We start from the raw sequence: 18,489 nt of genomic DNA, 5'->3' as shown, positions 1-18,489 counted from the left end.
TTGTAAAACATGTTTGTTAAAATTAAACTTAACAAGTTCAGTTGTGTAGATGAGAAGAAAGTTACTGATTCAGCTCCATGTAACACAGCACGGCTTGGGGAGGGGCAAAGGTTGAACCATAATAAATGTGTAACAATTTTGCAGATATAAAAAGTGTGTGTGTGTGTGTGTGTGCATGCATGTGTGTATGTGTGCTCTGTCATTAACTACTTTTGGGGATAGATTTTAGACTCAGGACCAGTTAACTGGAACTGGTCTGTGCAATTGGGGTAGTGGTGTTGATGGTTAGGGCTAGGATAAGTCTTCAGAAATTATATGTTAGTCTATGTGTGTGTGTGTGTGTGTGTGTGTGTGTGTGTGTTTCGGAGCACTGCCTGGTCCCAGATAATCCTCTTCACAGCAACAGCAACCCTTTTACACATGACTGGTTCTTATTCCTACCCTGACCTCAATCACACACACACACACACACACATACACACACACACACACACACACACACACACACACACACACACACACACACACACACACACACACACACTGTAAGTGTAGATCCAGCAGTTAATATTGTACAAAGTGTGAGGAAAGCTGCTTTCAGCAGTTAGAAGCTGTAGTGTAAAGTCACCCTTTGCTTCCTGTTTTCTTAGGTAAATAAACAACCGTTAGAAAAATAGTAATGTCAGAGTAACGTCCGGTGAAGTTGCTCCACACCAGAGAGACGTGCATCAGCACTCACACTTACACACATGCAAACACACAGCAGCGTCTTCTTTCAATCATGTACAGCTCATTACTTAAAGTGATAACACATCAAGTGGCCTCCCCTCAGGACTTGGACCACATTGCTGGCATGACTCAGAACTTCAGTCTGACTCAGCGTGACAAAGTTCCTTTGGATGCTGAACACATAAAAATGCAATGAGACTCCACCTAAACTATGTTTATATTTAGGAATTACTCATGGCAGGGGCACATGGATAAACATATCAAACATTAAAATGCCTCTCTAATCACACCAGATAAATTAGCTTAAGTGTCTGAAGAGCAGGAAAAAAATAGAAAAGCTATTTGACCATGACTCTGTGTGCCTGTGTGACTGCTAGGAATGAATGGAAGTGTGATAGACAGGAAGAGTGAGTAAACATGCTGTCTTGACTTCATGCAGTCTGCATGGACTTCCAGTGACCTGGCCTCCACTTTCAGCCTCCCCCTCCTTCCCCCATTTCCTCTCTCTGTTGTTGAGTGCTGCGCTCCTTTTCTAAAGACCCTTAGCTCTCTTAACTCACTTTACTTCTCTTTACTTCAGCTTAGTTCAGTCGTGTTTTACTGGACTGACTTTAAAACTAATTGAAGGTGCCACTACTTTCTTTTTTTCTTTTTTTTTCTTCGATTTACTTCACCTACATGTACACACATATTTTACTCTTCATTCTTGCACTTTTCTTGCTTTTCCTCTGTCTCCATCTTAGTGTGCTGACACAGTCACAGTGTGGCCGGCACCAGTTTACACAGCTGGGAAGGCAAAACTCTATAAACACGCACACACACACACACACACACACACACACACACACACACACACACACACACACACACACATTCAAATGTACACTGTATATACATACACACTACACTCTCAAGATCCTCTCAGCCTGGGTCAATACAAACTAAATCTCTGCCTTTTGCTCTGATTTTCTCTCTCACACAATCTTAAACAATGGGACACAAAAGGACATTAATCTATTGAACACAATAGCAAATACTGAATAACTGGGTAGAAATCTCACAGCTGATAGTATACGAGATGATAGTATAAGAGATGAGGGTGGAGGAAGTATTAGGATCTATTAAGATATCTAAAGTAGAAATAGCAATATCACAATGCAGCGAAATGTACTAAAAGAATCAGAAGTAGAAGTACTCCCTCAGAAACTGTCAATCACTGAGGAAAGTACAAGTGGTAGAAAATGAAACAACTCATGTAAAGCACTAATACCTTAAATTCTTATCTGAGGACAGTGTTGGAAAAAATGTAGGTACTTATTGTTGTTACTTTCCAGCACTGAAAACACAACTGCAAAAACAAGACAATAAATTATGGTGCTATATTGCTACTATGTACAAATGACATGTTTGATTCCATGAATTGATTTGTTTCTCTAGAATTATGACACATACATTCACACATGCAATAACTGAGTTTCCCAGTTCACGCTTACACAACTCCACACTGCCCTCTGCTGGTTAACATGGGAACACAACACACAAAACACACAAATGGGCTAATTAATTTCTTCATTCTTTCGTCTAATTTCCTAATCCTTGTTGGAAATTATTTGACAGGATTATCACTTAGCAAACACAAATCATATTTATAGATGATTTATTTTAAAGCTTACTCTCCTGTCTTTCCATTGGCTGTGAGTATTGTTGCAATAGTGCATTCAGGGCCCTCTTTGTAGTGACAATGCTACACTCCATTGCCTAGTACACACATACATTAACTCACTGAGTAATAGACATCTGTGAAGCTTTTGTTGACACTGAACAGTTACTCATTATCAGACTGACGAAGAGAACAGAAGGAGACACTTTCTTTGCATCGCTGATAGAGAGAAAAGGAAAAACAAAAGAGGAGAAGGGGGAGGAAGAGGCACTGTGAATGTTTCGGGAACAATGTTTTCTTTTTCCATTTCCTTCTCTCTTTTTTTTGCTTCCTCAGTGTTTTCAAACATGTGTATGCGCGTGTGCATGTGTGGTTTGTGTACGTACTTAAATGTGCGTATGTGTGAGTCCATTATCTGGAAAAGGACACGGCCTTACAACAGCACTGTTAGTCACTTGCCTCTTTCCTGCTCAGCACATCATCACTGACTCATTTCAATCCCTTACGCAATAATATCACTTTGTTATATAAAGAATCATCAAGTATTGCAATCCTTGCCAGTAACACTAACAAATCATCCGCTCTTCCCTTTGATGACTAAGAATCCTGCATTTGGTATATCTTTTCTCCACATATTGCACGCAGAAATTGAGTTCAGATATACAAAATGAACAGATACAACACACATTTCCAAACTATGAGGAGGCTTCTCACATGAGTGTACAAGCGTTCCAAAAAATAAGATTTCATCTGTTTCCCTGCATGTGTTTCACACCAATTATTACATGCTGCTGAATTACAAGTGGCCCCCAACCCGAGAGACGGGACCCCCCTATAAAGCCTCAAGATAAATCTGAGGGATTGTAATATGTTTAACAGGTTAGAAAAGCAGAAAAACATTCATGAGGCAAAAAACAAACAAAAAGCAACTTTACCTCCTCAGGCTTCTATATTGTATTCAGATGAAACAGGTGGAAAATCACTCTTTATTTAATTTTGTCATAACTCATAAATATGTGCAACCAGTGACTCTGGGCCACAAGGAGACATTGCTTTATTTTAAGGGCTCAAAAGCCAATAAGGATGCAAACGTGGGTTCTTCCAGATCATATACCAAAGCAGCAGGCACATGCATAGCTGTTACCAAAAACTGTGACCCCCACATGTAACATTTAAACAGGTTCATACATTTTTAAACTGGCATCAAATAGCATGTGAGTGTGTCCTTAGAGGCATCTGTCAATATTTGGTTAATCCATGTGCCTGTTTTCCATATAGATGACCCTCTATTGTAACATATTCTGAATACTATGCTGTATTATTAGAAAAGTTAGAAGTACGTTTTGAAAGCTTATAGGTTGTATAAGTAAAACATCTGGACATTTAGCTTCATACTTCATATTATATATATTCATACATATATTCATGTTTTGCACAGATTCAATTTTGTTCTTATGTTAGAGACTTCTTAAATGTTTGGATCACGATCAAGTTATCAAATGTTAAAACAATGCTTACATGACAGGCATAGCAACAGTTTCACCAAATGTACTACAATTTACTCATTAATAATTTACATAATTGCAATATTTATGTTTCATTTTTTTCATTTTTACTGTCAATTTCTTTTATTTTAATTTTAGTTTATAAGATGAAAAACAGCAGAGCAACCTGAAACCATCTTTGGGCCTGACATTATTTTTAATCAGGTTTTCTGTTATCCCACAGTGAGGACAAAAGCAATAAAATACATAATTAATATAAATTAAATATAAAATTAATAAATTATTATTATTCAATGGAATAAAACATACTTTTTTTTAAATGAATCAGCAATGTTAAAAAATGTATTGCAGAACAACACATTTTAGACGTTTGCAAAGAGAGAACAATCAGAAGAAGGAAATATTTGTGTAAATATTCAAATTGTAAGAAGAAGGTAGAATTTCGGATGTGGTATGGGATTTTGTTATGGGTTAATGTAATTACAGCAATGCAAAAACATAACATAATCAGTTCATTTTCATACAGTAAGGAAATGAGTTTCCTGGAAAGGCAGAAACAACAATCCAAAACACAACAGCATGCTTCGGAAGCGGTATCAGCATACGGAATAAGAGTTTGAAAATATACAAGATCAGACCAATCAGGGAGCAAAAGGATAGACTGGGACAGCATATTTCAGATGCTGTCCCAGTAAACTGAGCGTGTGTGTGTCTGTGTGTGTGGGGGGGGGGGGCAGTGCACAGTGATGCAATCCCCATACAGACACATAATATAATGCAGGTCAAGTATAAACACAGACAGTGAGTGTTCCTCCCTAACTCCCATGCCTAACTTATTATTAATACATGTGTAAGGTACTGTATGTCAATATTTAATTTCAAACAGTCCTGCTCCAAACCTACAATGTATAAATGCAGTTCAAAATACCCAATCTCACATGCTATAGTTTAGTCTATTTTTTGGCAGTGTGATAATAATTGTTCTGTATTTTTTTTTATTTTGTAATATTCTCTTACCTTAGTGCAGTATCCCTCTGTGAAACAGCAGCACTGCACTCTACAACAGCAGAAAATAGGAAGTAGAGGAGGAGGAGGAGGAGGAGGAGGAGGAGAGATGTGTGGCTGCCAAGTCCACACTGTAGTTGGGATTTCTCCACTTCATTTAACATCCTTCCCTCTCGTCATGATGTCTGTCTTGAGGAGAATTACATAGATATATGAACAGTGTATGGACTGACTGAGAGTGAGTTATGTACTGTATGCACAGTGTGTGTGGTACAGAAAGAAACTCAGGATTCAGAGAAAAATGTCTAACACACTTTCTATTTCTTCATTTGATTAAGGGCAGTTAATCAAATAATATATTGTATGATATTATTTAGCAGAACTTGTAAAGCTGTGTACAATTTCCAGTCGTTCCAAATCAAATGCTCTTGAGGTTATATGTGTTGCACAAGGGCCTATTTTTTGTCCTCTTTTATTCTCCCTCACCTCACTTTAAGACCCATGTGGAACATCTGTCTAGCATATTGAGGGTCAAACTTGGATTTTTGTATCCTTCTCTTCTGTGATATTGTATATCCCCTTCACATTTGAAGCTTCTTGAGTCTTTGTTGCATCATAACTGGTTGGTGAGCTAGTCCTGCTTAACCAACAGAATGGAGAAGCATGTTATTATTTATCTGTAATGCCCTATTTCAAAAACTGAATCACTACCTCTGGTCACATATAAATACAATACTTACAATGTCAGTTCACGGGACATTATAACATTCACTGTACCTCATGTTCACACTGAGCTTGAGAGAACTGGTTTCAAATACAGTGCTGTGTACAGATGGAATGAACTCCAAAAAACGTCTAAAAAAACGTCTAAAAACTTGTTTGACATAATTTAAATGTGAAAATAATGTCAAACCTGTGTGTGAAATGTATGTGTCTGTAGCACCACCTATAAGTGAAATTGTATCAAATCCTACAGACCTAAACTTCCCCATCTGCAAAACTTTGCTGAATTTGGTTACTATATGGCAGGTAATAATTAGTATGATGGTATTTTACAAGGTGAGGCTATTGGCGCCATACACATTCTCATGGAGAACGTTTGTATCAAGTTCCTTTTTATTGAAGACAAACAGAATTGCAGAAATATCATATTTTATTGTTATTCTCCCTCTGGACGCTGAATTGCATTGCAAATCTATCATGACTGATGATATCCACAGAATCACGCCCATGACCTGATATTCTTATAATAATAAGGGAGTCACACAGTATGATGGTACACAATAAACATATGAAGCACCTTTGGTCATAATAGCAATGTTATAAGGAGCACTGCAAGTTTCATTTAACAGAATTGCAGATATGTCATGTTACTTCATGTTTGTAAGACAGCTGTGCTATACACAGAGCTAACATATTGCAGCAAACTATAAGCAAGATCAAATTTTCAGACTTTTAATTGAAAATAAAATGTTGCCGTTCTGCTCAACACTTGCTTCCCTGTGATGTGTTTAAACTCACCAACTTTGGATCTATAAAGGGCACAGAAGTGGCCTCTTCTTAAACCACAGGAGGATTCAGTCTGGTGACAAATATGACTGCTTTTTAAACATGTATATCATATATATATATATATATATATATATATATATATATATATATATATATAACATACATCTAAATATTAATGATATTACAGAGTGCTGCTGTTGCATTGAATGATGGTACATGATCAAAATCTCAAGCAACATTGTTCATAAGAGCAGTGTAATGAGGGACACTGCCACGAGCAGGTATCATTAACAGGGCTTAACCATAGAGCCAGCAGAGATCCTTGAAACACACAAATTCACATTTTGTTGCGAAAAAACTGATTTGCTTAAAACAAAGTTTTTAGGTCAGAAATTTGACTGGCAAGAGGACTTGCAAAGTGTGAAGATGTATAATGTGTACAAAGTGTCTGAAAGAAGAGAGAATCTGTAAGTTTGGGAGTGAACTGCAGTCAATGACAGCTTGACAGTGACTCCCTATCAATTAAGGTTTAGATCTCAAGTACTACATATAAGTCCTACGGTAAAGGTATTTACTTTGTGTGAGAGAGAAGACTTGTGGCAACATTTTTAGGGTACGGTATGTGCTTGAGGAGTTAAAACTGTGGGAGTATGTAAAAAAAAAAAAAAGGTTTTAAAGTTTGGACAGAGTCTCTAAGATAAAGGGATGTCCAAGCAGTTGAGTCAAAGGTTCCAACTCAGTTTGACAACTCCTCCTATAGACTGCCATTATAAATTTTAATACTTTACAAAAATTGTACAATAAAGAAAAGTAATAGAAGACGTACATTTTGACATTGAAACAAAGTTTGTAAGAGCAACGGTACAGAAGTAGATAGCAAAATAAAGTAAAATAAAGAGCTCACATACAATTTGTGAAAGTTGCCATTTCACATATAACCAGCAGATGGCAGCAGAATCTCTCTCCTGGCATGGGAGCCTCAAAAAGACATTACCTGAGAAAACAAACCTGCAAATGGAGCATCTTATAAAGATACTACATTCTCTACATAACAGTAAAACTAAGTAGGATCTGGCCAGTGTTGCTTGAAACGTTCTTTGAAATATACATTTTTATTTAATCAAATAAGAGGAAAACCTGATAGCAGAACAATCAGAACACCAGATTGTTCATATCTAACAAGATTTTTCTGTGATCCGCTGAATTCTTCAGCTTTCCTCATGTGTCTCTTTCTGTCTTTCATCCATTACCTCACCACATAATCTCTAACCTCCACTACCTCCCTTTACCCCACCTCCCCCTCCACAATCATCTGTTTTCCTCCTCTCTCGCTATCCTTCGCTCTGTCAGATCCCTCAGCAGACAGGAACCATAAAACCGTGAGCAGAATTTCACTCAGCCAGTGAACAGTGGGAGCCAACACGCCCACTGTGCGTCTCCTACATGATCACCCCTCAAACCTCACATTTATTAGGAGTTTGCAGCTCCCTTCATGTTTTGTTACCGTTTGGTGTAACATCACAGGAGGGTTTAGGGAGAAAAAGCTGATTTAAGTCTTTCCTCGGTTGTAGGATCCCCTACAAGAAGGTCATGGGAACAGTTGCAGCAAGTTTATGCTTGCTATTGAACCGATTAAACAATAATATACATGACTTAATGAAAGCACCATTCCAGTCCCACAGAGAAATAGAGCGCAGTGCATTTTTAGTTATTTTGTCCTGGGATTGAATCTGGCCTGGAATCTCATTAGCGTCCATCTCCAAACCTTCTCTGTGCCTCTGCAATGCTAATAAACCAATAAAAGCAATCAAATAAAAACCTTTGTCAACATTACAGTAAGTAGATGAATCTGCGTCAGGCTGGGCTACAGAGTGAGTGAAAATACAGAAATGACGAAGCTGTTTTATTGGATCAGCCCCACACCACAATTGAATGAATCTTAACCCAACCATAAAAAAATCATGAATGTATATTGAGGACATTAAGAATTAATTAATAACATTCTTTCAATTCAAATTTTTATCCTTTGGATTCTGAAAGCAGGGGTCTGAAATAGATGAAACTGCACCCTACAGGCTACATGTAATGTATGAGTATGAGTATGATGTATGAGTGATGCTAATGCTAACTAGCAGGACCAGCCTGCTGTGTAAGTGAGATATTGGCAATGACAGAACAGCTGGATGAAGAACATCCGTTACTGCCCTGTTGTTTGCTCGATATGTATGTGTACGTGTACGTGTACGTGTGTGTGTGTGTGTGTGTGTGTGTGTGTGTGTGTGTGCGTGTCTGACATCCTCTGATGCAGTGACTCTTGGGTACAATATGTCAGCCGCCCTTCTTCCACTTAGGAAAAATCCACACACAGCTTCACATATTCACATATGCACACACACAGTTCAGAGTTTTTTCAGACAGCTTTATGATTCTTTTATTCCTTGGCTGTCCATTAGAGACATCTGTTCTTTTTAAATAACAATAATCTTTTCAGACAATATGAAATTGATTTGTGACAATGTTTTTTTTTCTTTCGCATCTTGAAAATAATGTAAGCTTTGTCTTGTCTTGCTTAAGTTTTCTTAAGCTTAAGTTTTGTTAAGCAACACATGGAAGTTACTGAAGTTTTCTTAAACACGTGGAGGCAGCGTAACTGTCTCCATGTGGCCAGAAGAGGCACATGGGAAATAAATAAAGCTTTTGTCAAAGGCCACCGGGCCCTCGTCCCAGATTTTGGTCTTCCTCGTCTTCCTCCTCTCCTCTGTGTCCCCTCATGCAGCAGACTAGATTGACATCACAATACTCCTTTTATCCATTTGGAGACCAGTGTTTGTGTGTGTGTGTGTTTGTGTGTTTGTGTGTGTGTGTGTGTGTGTGTGTGTGTGTGTGTGTGTATGTATGTGTGCATGTACAGTATCTTTGCTTGCATTTCAAAAGTCTTTTCAAGTGTGTGTACACATGACATTCACTGTGTGCACATGGCACACGAGTCTTTCTCTCCGAGTCTCGGGTCTCTGTATCAGAGTTCATCCCGCGAAGCCCGAGCAGCTGGCGGCGGCGAGTCTCCAGTGACACTGTTCTGTGCCACAGGGCGAATGCGACCCTGCTGGGCTGTCTTGCGGGCGTGCTGCCGGTCCCAGTCTGTGGCCACGGCCTCGTCGTCCCAGATGGTGGAGGTCTCTGTGTCGCTGATGTAGCCCGGCTCCCCGGTGTAGTGGGTGGGATAGATGAGCAGTGGCTCCACGGAGAAGGCCTTCAGGTCTCGTGGCTCAAAGTAAGACATGTATTCAACACTGAGGAAGACAGGGGAGGGATGGGGAGACAAAAAGAGAATGAATCATCATATTCAGTTTACAGTGGCAGAGGGAGGCAGAGGGAACTTTTAATATATTATGAAAAGTTTTTGAATAGTTTTGTCTTCGATTGACTAATTGTGTCAACTAATAATAATGAAGGGAGACATAATTCTTATCACAAGAGTCAACCCGAATGTTGGCAACTGGCTTTATTTTTTAATTCAGTGCCTACAAATCTTGAAATCTACAAATATGATCATGTGCTTCATAACAAATGTCACAAATAAATAGGAAGGAAGATCTAACTGCACATGGTGCAATCACTGTGGTTTAAAATATGACTATGTAGCATTATTCTGTGACTTCTGACTTAGCATGTCCTGTTTACAGGAACTAAATTTCACCACTGAGAGCAAAATTACATGAGGTCAAACAGGAGAAACTGGAAACTTTTCAACTGTAGCCATACTTTGTTATAATAGAGATGCAGATTCTGTAGAACCAAGAGAGTTGAATTCCTTTAAACAGTGAGGAAGTTTATGCTTTATTAGTTTTATTAGAAAAAAGTAAAGAAAGTAAGAAAGAAAGAAAGAAAGAAAGAAAAAAACTAATATAACCAGTAACTATAGCTGTCACATAAATGTAGTGGAGTAAAAAGAACAATATTTTCCTCTGAAATGTAGATTGTAAGTATAACGTAGTGCATAATAAAAATATCACACTTGTAAATACTATACACTACTAACCTATGACAATAAAGAGCATCAGAAAGTTAAAATCACATCTTCATGTAGTAATGTAAACCCTCATCATATTGTTCCACATTGTAAACTGCACAAGACTACTTCTGTCAGCCTGTCATCATCGTCCTGCAGCAGGGCCAGAGGGAGGAATGAGGGCTATTTGGGTGTGACACGTCAGCCTGGTGGAGTCACACTCGTGCAGACAGGGGTCACTGTAGAGGTCAATTCCCTGCTGTTCTATCGTCTGTTTAAAGCCTGTCAGCGCTCTGCAGCGACAGTGATACCCTACACCTTTATTAGTGCTCAATGAAGCTGACCTTCTCCAACACACAAACACACACTCAACCATAACATTGTGCCTTCATGCAGTAAGGCCAACTTCTAGTTCTTTTGCATCTGTTTTTTTAATCTGCTTTTAAGAATTGACAGATTGTAAGCATCTCCTTAAACAGTAAAATGCTCCCTGAAACAAATAGAGCTCTGACATAATATCCACAGTGTAAACAGAGCGCATAATCCCCTGCTGTTGATTTATATAATGCACAATAACACATTTTACATATTTTTCCCGCCACCAAACCACATCTCTGTCCATATTTCCTATTTCTCTCCCTTTTGAACAAACTCACCTTCTCTCACTGTTGAATACACACATAGTGTATTTACCCAGTAACCTATACACTGCACACTGGACACACATCTCCATGTATTTATACACACACACACACACACACACACACACACACACACACACACACACACACACACACACACTCACATAGCGTCCATCCCCACCCCACCCCCACATTCAGGCCTCTATCAATGGGAATCCTGTCCCCTTCTCCAACCAGCAGGAAGAGCCTTGCTGGCCCACATTCCTCAAAGAGAGAGAAGGAAGGGGGAGGAGGAGGAGTGGGTGACACAGAGAGGCAAAGGGTGTTCAGAAAGTAAAGGGTTTGTTGAGGAGATGTAAAAGATTTTTTTTTTTTTTAAGTATGACGTGTATGAAGAAAGAGGGAAAAGGCTGGAAAGGTGCAAGACAGGGTTAAAGAAGAAAAAGGTAGAAAATTGAGAAGGAAGGGGGTGGAGGCAGAGGTGGTTGTGGTGGTGGAGGAGAGCAGGGCACGGCAGGAATCCCCAAATTATAAAAAAAAAAAAAAAAACAGAAAAGGGGGTATTGTGTGTGCTGTACGTGCCTACTGAACCCTGAGAACAATCCATGCCCTGTGTGTGAAGGAGCAGAGGAGACGAAGAAGAAGAGGGGGTGCTGCAAAGAAAGACAGACGAAAGGGGAAACACTTAGGCAAAAAAGAGAGAGAAAGAGGGAAGGAGAGAGGGGAAAATGCATAGAAGAAGAGATATATGGGGAAAATAACTAAGATTTAAGGATGTGGTCATCCACGAGAGTGCAAACGGAGAAAAAAAAACCCAGTCTAAAAAGTCACAAAGACCACATGAACATGAATGTTTGTGTCTACATATAATTACTGAAAGTCGCTCTGTGTTTCTGCACTGCTCTATAGTCTTTAAGTCTGCTTTGGGGCATGCACAGGATCCATGCATGCTAAAAATTTCCCAGACTTCAAATTTAGCTTTTACTTCTTTTTGTTTATTTTGAATGTGGATTACCTGGTGCATTCTTGTGTAAGAGTGTTGTGCACCTGCAATCATTTCTTTGAGGTCCTCAGTAAATATTTGTCTGTCTGCTCATAAACCAGGCTGTCTAAAAGGACCTTTGTGTCTGTGTTTGTGAGCAGTATACTGTATAACTTCTTTCTGTAGCTGTGGTTTTCTGCATAACACGCCTTAAATGAAATCACATGTGCCTGTTATCCTTTTAAGCACAGTTTCTTCAAAGAAAATAAATATATTATTAGGTTAAAGACTAACTTGGGATGTTTGTTGAACATGATGGGCAGGAACTCATCAACAGGCATCATCATTTTTAAGGGTTCGGCAGCCAGTAGCTTTCTGGCTCCCTGCTGTGACAGCGCGTAGCCGAGCGTCCAGTAGGAGTAGTCAGCTTCAACCAGGTTGTTTACACCATCTACCGATTGCTCCGGCTGCTGTACCTGCATACGTTTACGCCCCACGTAGCTGAAGAGAAGAGTAGATAGACAGTGTGTTATTGTGTATAATGGGGCTTCACCATCCAATATAAAAACTCAGAACTTCTTTTACTCAGGGAAAGGGGATGTGGAGTCATTGTTCTTACATGAGGTCCCATTTCAGCTGGGCTTTGTCTATGTCATCCATGATGGCCTGGAACCGCCGTTTAAACCTGGGCTCAAACCTCACGTCGTCCTCTAAAACAAGAATCTTCTGAAGGCCATGCTCCACCACCTGGTGATCAGAACACAATAAAGGAAAAATGCATGTGATTTTGTTAGTTGCCTCTCTTTTATAGTCCTCCTGATGATTGTGCATGATTACTATTTTAGTTGATCTTATCTAAATGATGACAGAAATGCAAACTAGGGTCAGAAGCAATCATGTTTTGTCTATCTTTCTGATAGACAAAACATGATTGCTTCTTTTGTTTCCTGTTTCCTATTTTCAGGCAACCCAGGAGCTGCAGGAGATTGGGTATAATGTTGAAGCAGATGCAGGGTATAATGTTGTGCTGGTGCAGGATCCTCAACTTTCAACCTGTTTAGTACACAACTCTTGTCTTTTTCCCTACATTATTACAATACACTTTGCTGCGCTCACCCGTGTCCATACGGAGTGATGGCTGAGGAAGCAGCCGATCTCCCCTCTGGTCAGGACTCGACCAGAGTAAGGGTCCTTATAGCCCGGCATCATGTCTATTCCCAGCCCCTGCAGCTGGGATGAATTCAGAGCCCTGTGAGAGATGAAGAAGCTGAACTGAGCGGTTGTTGGTGAGAAAACCCTCCGAGGAAAAACAAAGAGAAGTCAAACCCCAGCAAGTTGCAACAAGTAATACATATTGCCAGACGAACCAAGACTGGAGGAGGGATTAGGGCATTCTCAACAGTGGATTAAAGTAAAGCTGAGGAGAGAAAGTAAGTCAAGCATATTCCAACAATCCCCCATTTTGGACAGGATGTTTGGATATAGATGTCAGAAAAAGTAGCAACAGAAGAAGAGTTTTTTTAACTGATGCTCAGAGATCAGACCATCAGCTGTTTTAGGTAGAAGAAAAAGAACTCTTTCATTGTTTTGCTGAATAAACTAAACTTCAAAAGAGTTTATCACAGACAGGATTAAATCAGGCCTCAGGTCAGTTCATTGAGTGCACGCCGGGCTGCATGTTTGTGACCTACTTGCCGTCCACTGCGTCTATCAGCTTGGCATGTAGACCCAGTGAGGCCATTGTTTTCAACATCCTGGTTCTTCTCTCCAGCCGACGCTTCAGGTTTATCAGAAGGATCTAAACATCGAAACATGATCGGTTAAGAGGAAATATTTTACTCACTTGATTCTTTTAGTGTATTTTTTATATTTTTCTGGTACATATTGTGCCGTCAGTGTATCTGTTTTCCCTTTAGGGCAAGGACATAGCAAGGAGAGAAACTTGGTATACAGGAAAAGAAGGGAAACTAGTACAAAAACAGGAAGTGGGAGTTGCTGATTAACAGTAAATATACAGAGAGGAAGAACTTCTTGAGCTCCTGTTTCTCCAGGCAGATTCACTCATAACTCACTTCATCAAAGGTGATTGTGTCATCCGTTGATGGTGGAGAGTACAGGTGCTTTGTAGGCTCAATGTCGTGGTCAACTGCGGTCAGAGAGAGGAAGAAGGGGAAAGGTTAAAACAGCGAAAACAGGAAAATGACTGAATTTCCTCTGGATTGTGGTGGTTTGCTTAATCAGGTTTATTTAAAACCTGAGCTGAGAGAAGACCAGTGGAGGAGGCTGAAAGAAAAAAAAGGCAAAAGAGGTGGGGGTTGGATAAACAGAGGGAGGGGAGGGACAGTAAGGAGGTGGAGGATTAAATTAGAGAGGGCTGACAGGATGCAATCATGGACGCTCGTGGAGGTCAAGGAGGAGAAGAAACAACCCAGAGAGGTGAAGCAGGGAGTGACAGATTGTAAAGTTACAACAGCTGGAGAGAGAGTGTGTGTGTGTATGTGTGTGTGTGTGTATGTGTGCGTGTGTGCGTGTGTGCGTGTGTGTGTGTGTGTGTTTGTGTGTGTGTGTGTGTGTGTGTGTGTGTACACTCACTCAAAGCCTCCGTGATGGTGTGTATGAAACTCTCGCTTTCATCTTCAACATTTTGCTGAGCCTTGAGAGGGACAGGAAGGAAACCATAGTGCTCTCTGTTACACACATACATCTGGACACCTGGAACACACATGGAGACACATATGAGGCTCTGTAGATAAAACCTCCTGACCCAAACATCTCAAATAAGCAGGCTTCATGCTACACAAAAGACATTTTAAAACTTCCACAACAAATATATTGTTTGATATTCCTGAAAGTGTTTTTGTTACTCATGATCCAGTCAATAAACAAAGGTTTGGAACAACGTGATATCCAGCGGGTCATAATTTTCCATCTCATATTTTTCTTAAAATAAATAGTAAACAATTTGTCGAATTGTGAGAATAACATTTAGGCTCTGCAAATGCCATTTGCTGATGGCCAGCGGGGGAGAGTCATGCTATCAAGATCAACAACTACTTTAGACTTTTGACTGTTTGTACAAAAAAAATCTGTGTAACAGCATTCATCAGATAAAAAGTGTCAGTAAGGGAATTCACCACGTATATATTCAATTGTGGACCAAAAAAATGCTCTGATTTGAATGTTAACATCTGTCTGACATGTTTTTTCCATGTGAAAGTTCAATTACTGAGTTAGACATTCTTAAAATGGTGTCTACTTCTTTTCCCTCATTAAAAAAACCAATCTATGAATATGCAAATACTTATTTTTAATGACGGACACAAGATGTCTGAAAATGAACTGAAAAGTCTAGTCTTAGTGTGTGTATGTGTGCTAGAGAGGTTTAAAGTTTCCACACTGGACTTGTGTAAGTTGCATACTGGATAATGTGAGTGCAGAGAGACTTTGCACCTTCAGTCGATGGATATGAAACAGCCTTCTAATGTCAAACTCTGCACATAAATCATTCTGTAAAGTGAAGTTCAAACATCAAACACATAGGACAGTAGGACAGATAATAGATTATTTTAAGGACCATTTGAGAAACTGTTACTTTCTATATTGACTCTCGTTGGAACTGAAACACTAGATTTGTAATTCTGAGCCGCAGTTCTCTTTTAGTTCGATTCTTGTTGCTTCATGCAGTCTTAATATGCAAGCCACTCTGCTCGACAGACTGATTATTCATGTTTTTGTCAACAGCAATATACTGTAGGCTGAAGTTTATTTTCCTGTGCTCACTGTGCACTTATTGTAGTTGTGTGCTTGATAGTTCTAGGATGATTTGTGCATGATTATTGACTTTCCTGTGGGTTTTGGACTTCTGTTAGCTCTGTTTCCCTTCTGTGTTCCTGTGCTCCACACCTGCCCTGCATCAGTCTCGCTAGCCCTGCCCTGCTCCATGTGTCTTCCCAGCCAATCACCTCCTAGCCTTTAAATTAATTTTAGAGATAGATAGAAATGTGCCTTTGTGTTTGCATATGTGTTATTGTTTGTGTGACACCTTTCATTGATTACTTTTTACAGTGATGGTAGGTGAACGCATTCTTGTCATGTCATGTCAAACACACACATCTACAAACACTGATATTGTTGCACATTTACAAGCATCCACACGCACAGTCAAGACACACACATGGATCCAGTTATCTCTGCAAAGTCCTTATTGTAATACACACATGTTGACTGTGCTGTGATTGATCAAAAACCAGCTCTCAACTGACTCGTATGTGATTAATGAAGTCAATGACAGTCCTCAGCTCAGAGAGGCATTTGCAGCCCTGCCACAGATCTGGTAGTTTGTTGTGAGTTGAGGGTTTCAAACAGACCTGCTTGACGTGCTGAGAAAGCAAACACCATTATGTCATCAAATGCCCAGCTGTAGTCAGGGTGAGGGGGATAGAAGGTCAGGTCCTTGCTGGATTCACGACGCAGGTCTAATAGGAAGGTGCTGTGCACCATGGGAACAGGGAAGCAGCCAAGCCGCTTCCACTCTCTGATTGGCTGATAGTCGGGGGTTCGCTTATAGTAACCCTGAAAGAGATGAGGGAGTGAGAAAAGATCAGGATGAAGTTGTAACCCTAGCTGAATGGATGGACAGTTGGAGGAATTTATGTCCAAATTGTACCTGTGGGGTGATGCCACACCAGAAGTTGGAGTAAAGAGAACGAGACTCCAACATGGGAGCCACCAGGGTCAAATTTTCAGCCATCATCAGTTTCAGCACATGGGGATTCGTCAGCAGGTTATCACTGTCAACAAACTAAAGATGGGCAGGGGTCTGAGTGTGCAACTCACAATGAAATATCAATTCTAAAACTATATAGATAACAAACATGTACTTGAATAAGATATGTACTTTTGTGGTGTGCATCAGGTACACATGAGATAAACAGTACAATCCAATTCAGAACATCCCTATGTATGACCTAAAACTGAAGTAAAATGAAGTATAGCATTAGTGCAGGAAAAGCATAAAGTAGGTGTCATTTAAAATATTATAAAGCATTTGTTAGTTCCAACAATCCCTTTGCAAATGGTCAGTTCCTTGTTCTGTCTCTGACTGAATTGTTGCTTATTTATATTAAAATAAAATATCATCTTACCAGTATGTAGTCAGCCCATCGTTCTCTGGCAGCCTTCAGTGCTGCCTGTCTCAGCTTCATCACATGGTTGAACCTGGAGGGAGGCCAATGCTTTGGACCCCACTCATCTGTATAGGACCTGATACAGAGGTAAAAGTCTCTTAACTGATCTTCAAGAATATATTAGAAAACACAAATTCATAAATGAGTTGCTTTGACTTGATATTAATGAATGATTTTAAACTGTGACTCACTTTGGCTCCTCCATGGGTCTCCACTCCACATAATGGTAGAGACCCTGTGCTTCCTTCAGCCATTCTCTCAACATGGCTGTGGTGTTGTCCATATTGTGATCTGTTGCTGCCCTGGAACACAAGCACAGACAACATATGATATTAAAATGAAGAAAAGACTATTGCAATGTCATTGTAATCCAGAGAGCTGCACATTTTTCGTAGCTTGAGCTAACATGAAAGAAGTTGTGAAATAGCATTCAGACATGCGCTCATGCTTCCAGATTAGTCTAATTACTGTCTGGTGTTATAATAGACACTCAGTGTCACAAAGCTTCCTTGCTGCCTCATTAACTGCAATATTGGAGCACAGACAAAGTCTGAAGAGCAACATGAGAGACAGGCATTGCTCTGAGGTTCTACAATATGCAGACAGGTACACCAAGCACTAAACTCCCTTAGAGACTTGCTGCTGCTCTACTAACAATTTCTCAGAGTGCTGAACAAAGATTTACAATCAAAACTACAAAGCAAATGAACTCAGACTGCAGGTACATTTATACATAATCTGAAAGAGAATTATGAGGCACTATGGCAACAACCTGTCAAAATATTGCAAAGATTGCCTGACAGAGAACCAGTTTACATAATAGACTCTATATGAAGATATAGCTTTAAGTTAATACCTGTAAACAAATTATGTCAGTGTAAAAGTTAGCTAGAGGTATTGCAGCGTGTTTGTCTTGTGGTTTATACTCTGCATCACTGTTTCTTTACAGAGATTTCCACTTCAGCTCCCAGTGCTGACTCAGAGAAGACACTGTTACTACTGTGTGTGTGTGTGTGTGTGTGTGTGTGTGTGTGTGTGTGTGTGTGTGTGTGTGTGTGTGTGTGTAAATTCTGTGCAACACAAAAAAAACGGCACAACAACAACTTATGACACAGCTAACATCTGAGTATGAGAACAATAAATATCACCTGTCTCTCTCTCTCTTTTTAAAGAGAAGTAGTAGTCAGTGGCATTTGAGGCAGAGATGTTGACTTGAATGTGCATGTACACACATGCACACACACACAAACAAAAACACAC

The 18,489-nt window shown here is 39.7% G+C and overlaps 1 protein-coding gene across 1 annotated transcript; it reads right to left on the bottom strand.

Moving 5' to 3' along the window:
• Positions 1–9,427: 9,427 nt before the first annotated feature.
• On the bottom strand, positions 9,428–17,449 carry colgalt2b (collagen beta(1-O)galactosyltransferase 2b). The gene is made up of 11 exons (XM_053322138.1): positions 17,421–17,449; positions 17,188–17,305; positions 16,710–16,844; positions 16,411–16,615; positions 14,636–14,755; positions 14,116–14,189; positions 13,735–13,841; positions 13,160–13,292; positions 12,663–12,790; positions 12,338–12,544; positions 9,428–9,701 (listed from the first exon to the last, which is right to left on the bottom strand). The coding sequence occupies exons 1-11, from the start codon at positions 17,432–17,434 to the stop codon at positions 9,428–9,430; spliced, it is 1,515 nt and encodes a 504-aa protein (XP_053178113.1). The 5' UTR covers positions 17,435–17,449.
• Between the last annotated feature and the right edge of the window lie 1,040 nt (positions 17,450–18,489).

The sequence above is a fragment of the Scomber japonicus genome, chromosome 7 (genome assembly GCF_027409825.1).
Source record: "Scomber japonicus isolate fScoJap1 chromosome 7, fScoJap1.pri, whole genome shotgun sequence".
In the NCBI taxonomy this organism is placed as follows: Eukaryota; Metazoa; Chordata; class Actinopteri; order Scombriformes; family Scombridae; genus Scomber; species Scomber japonicus.
This window is presented reverse-complemented; position numbering and strand designations above follow the sequence as displayed.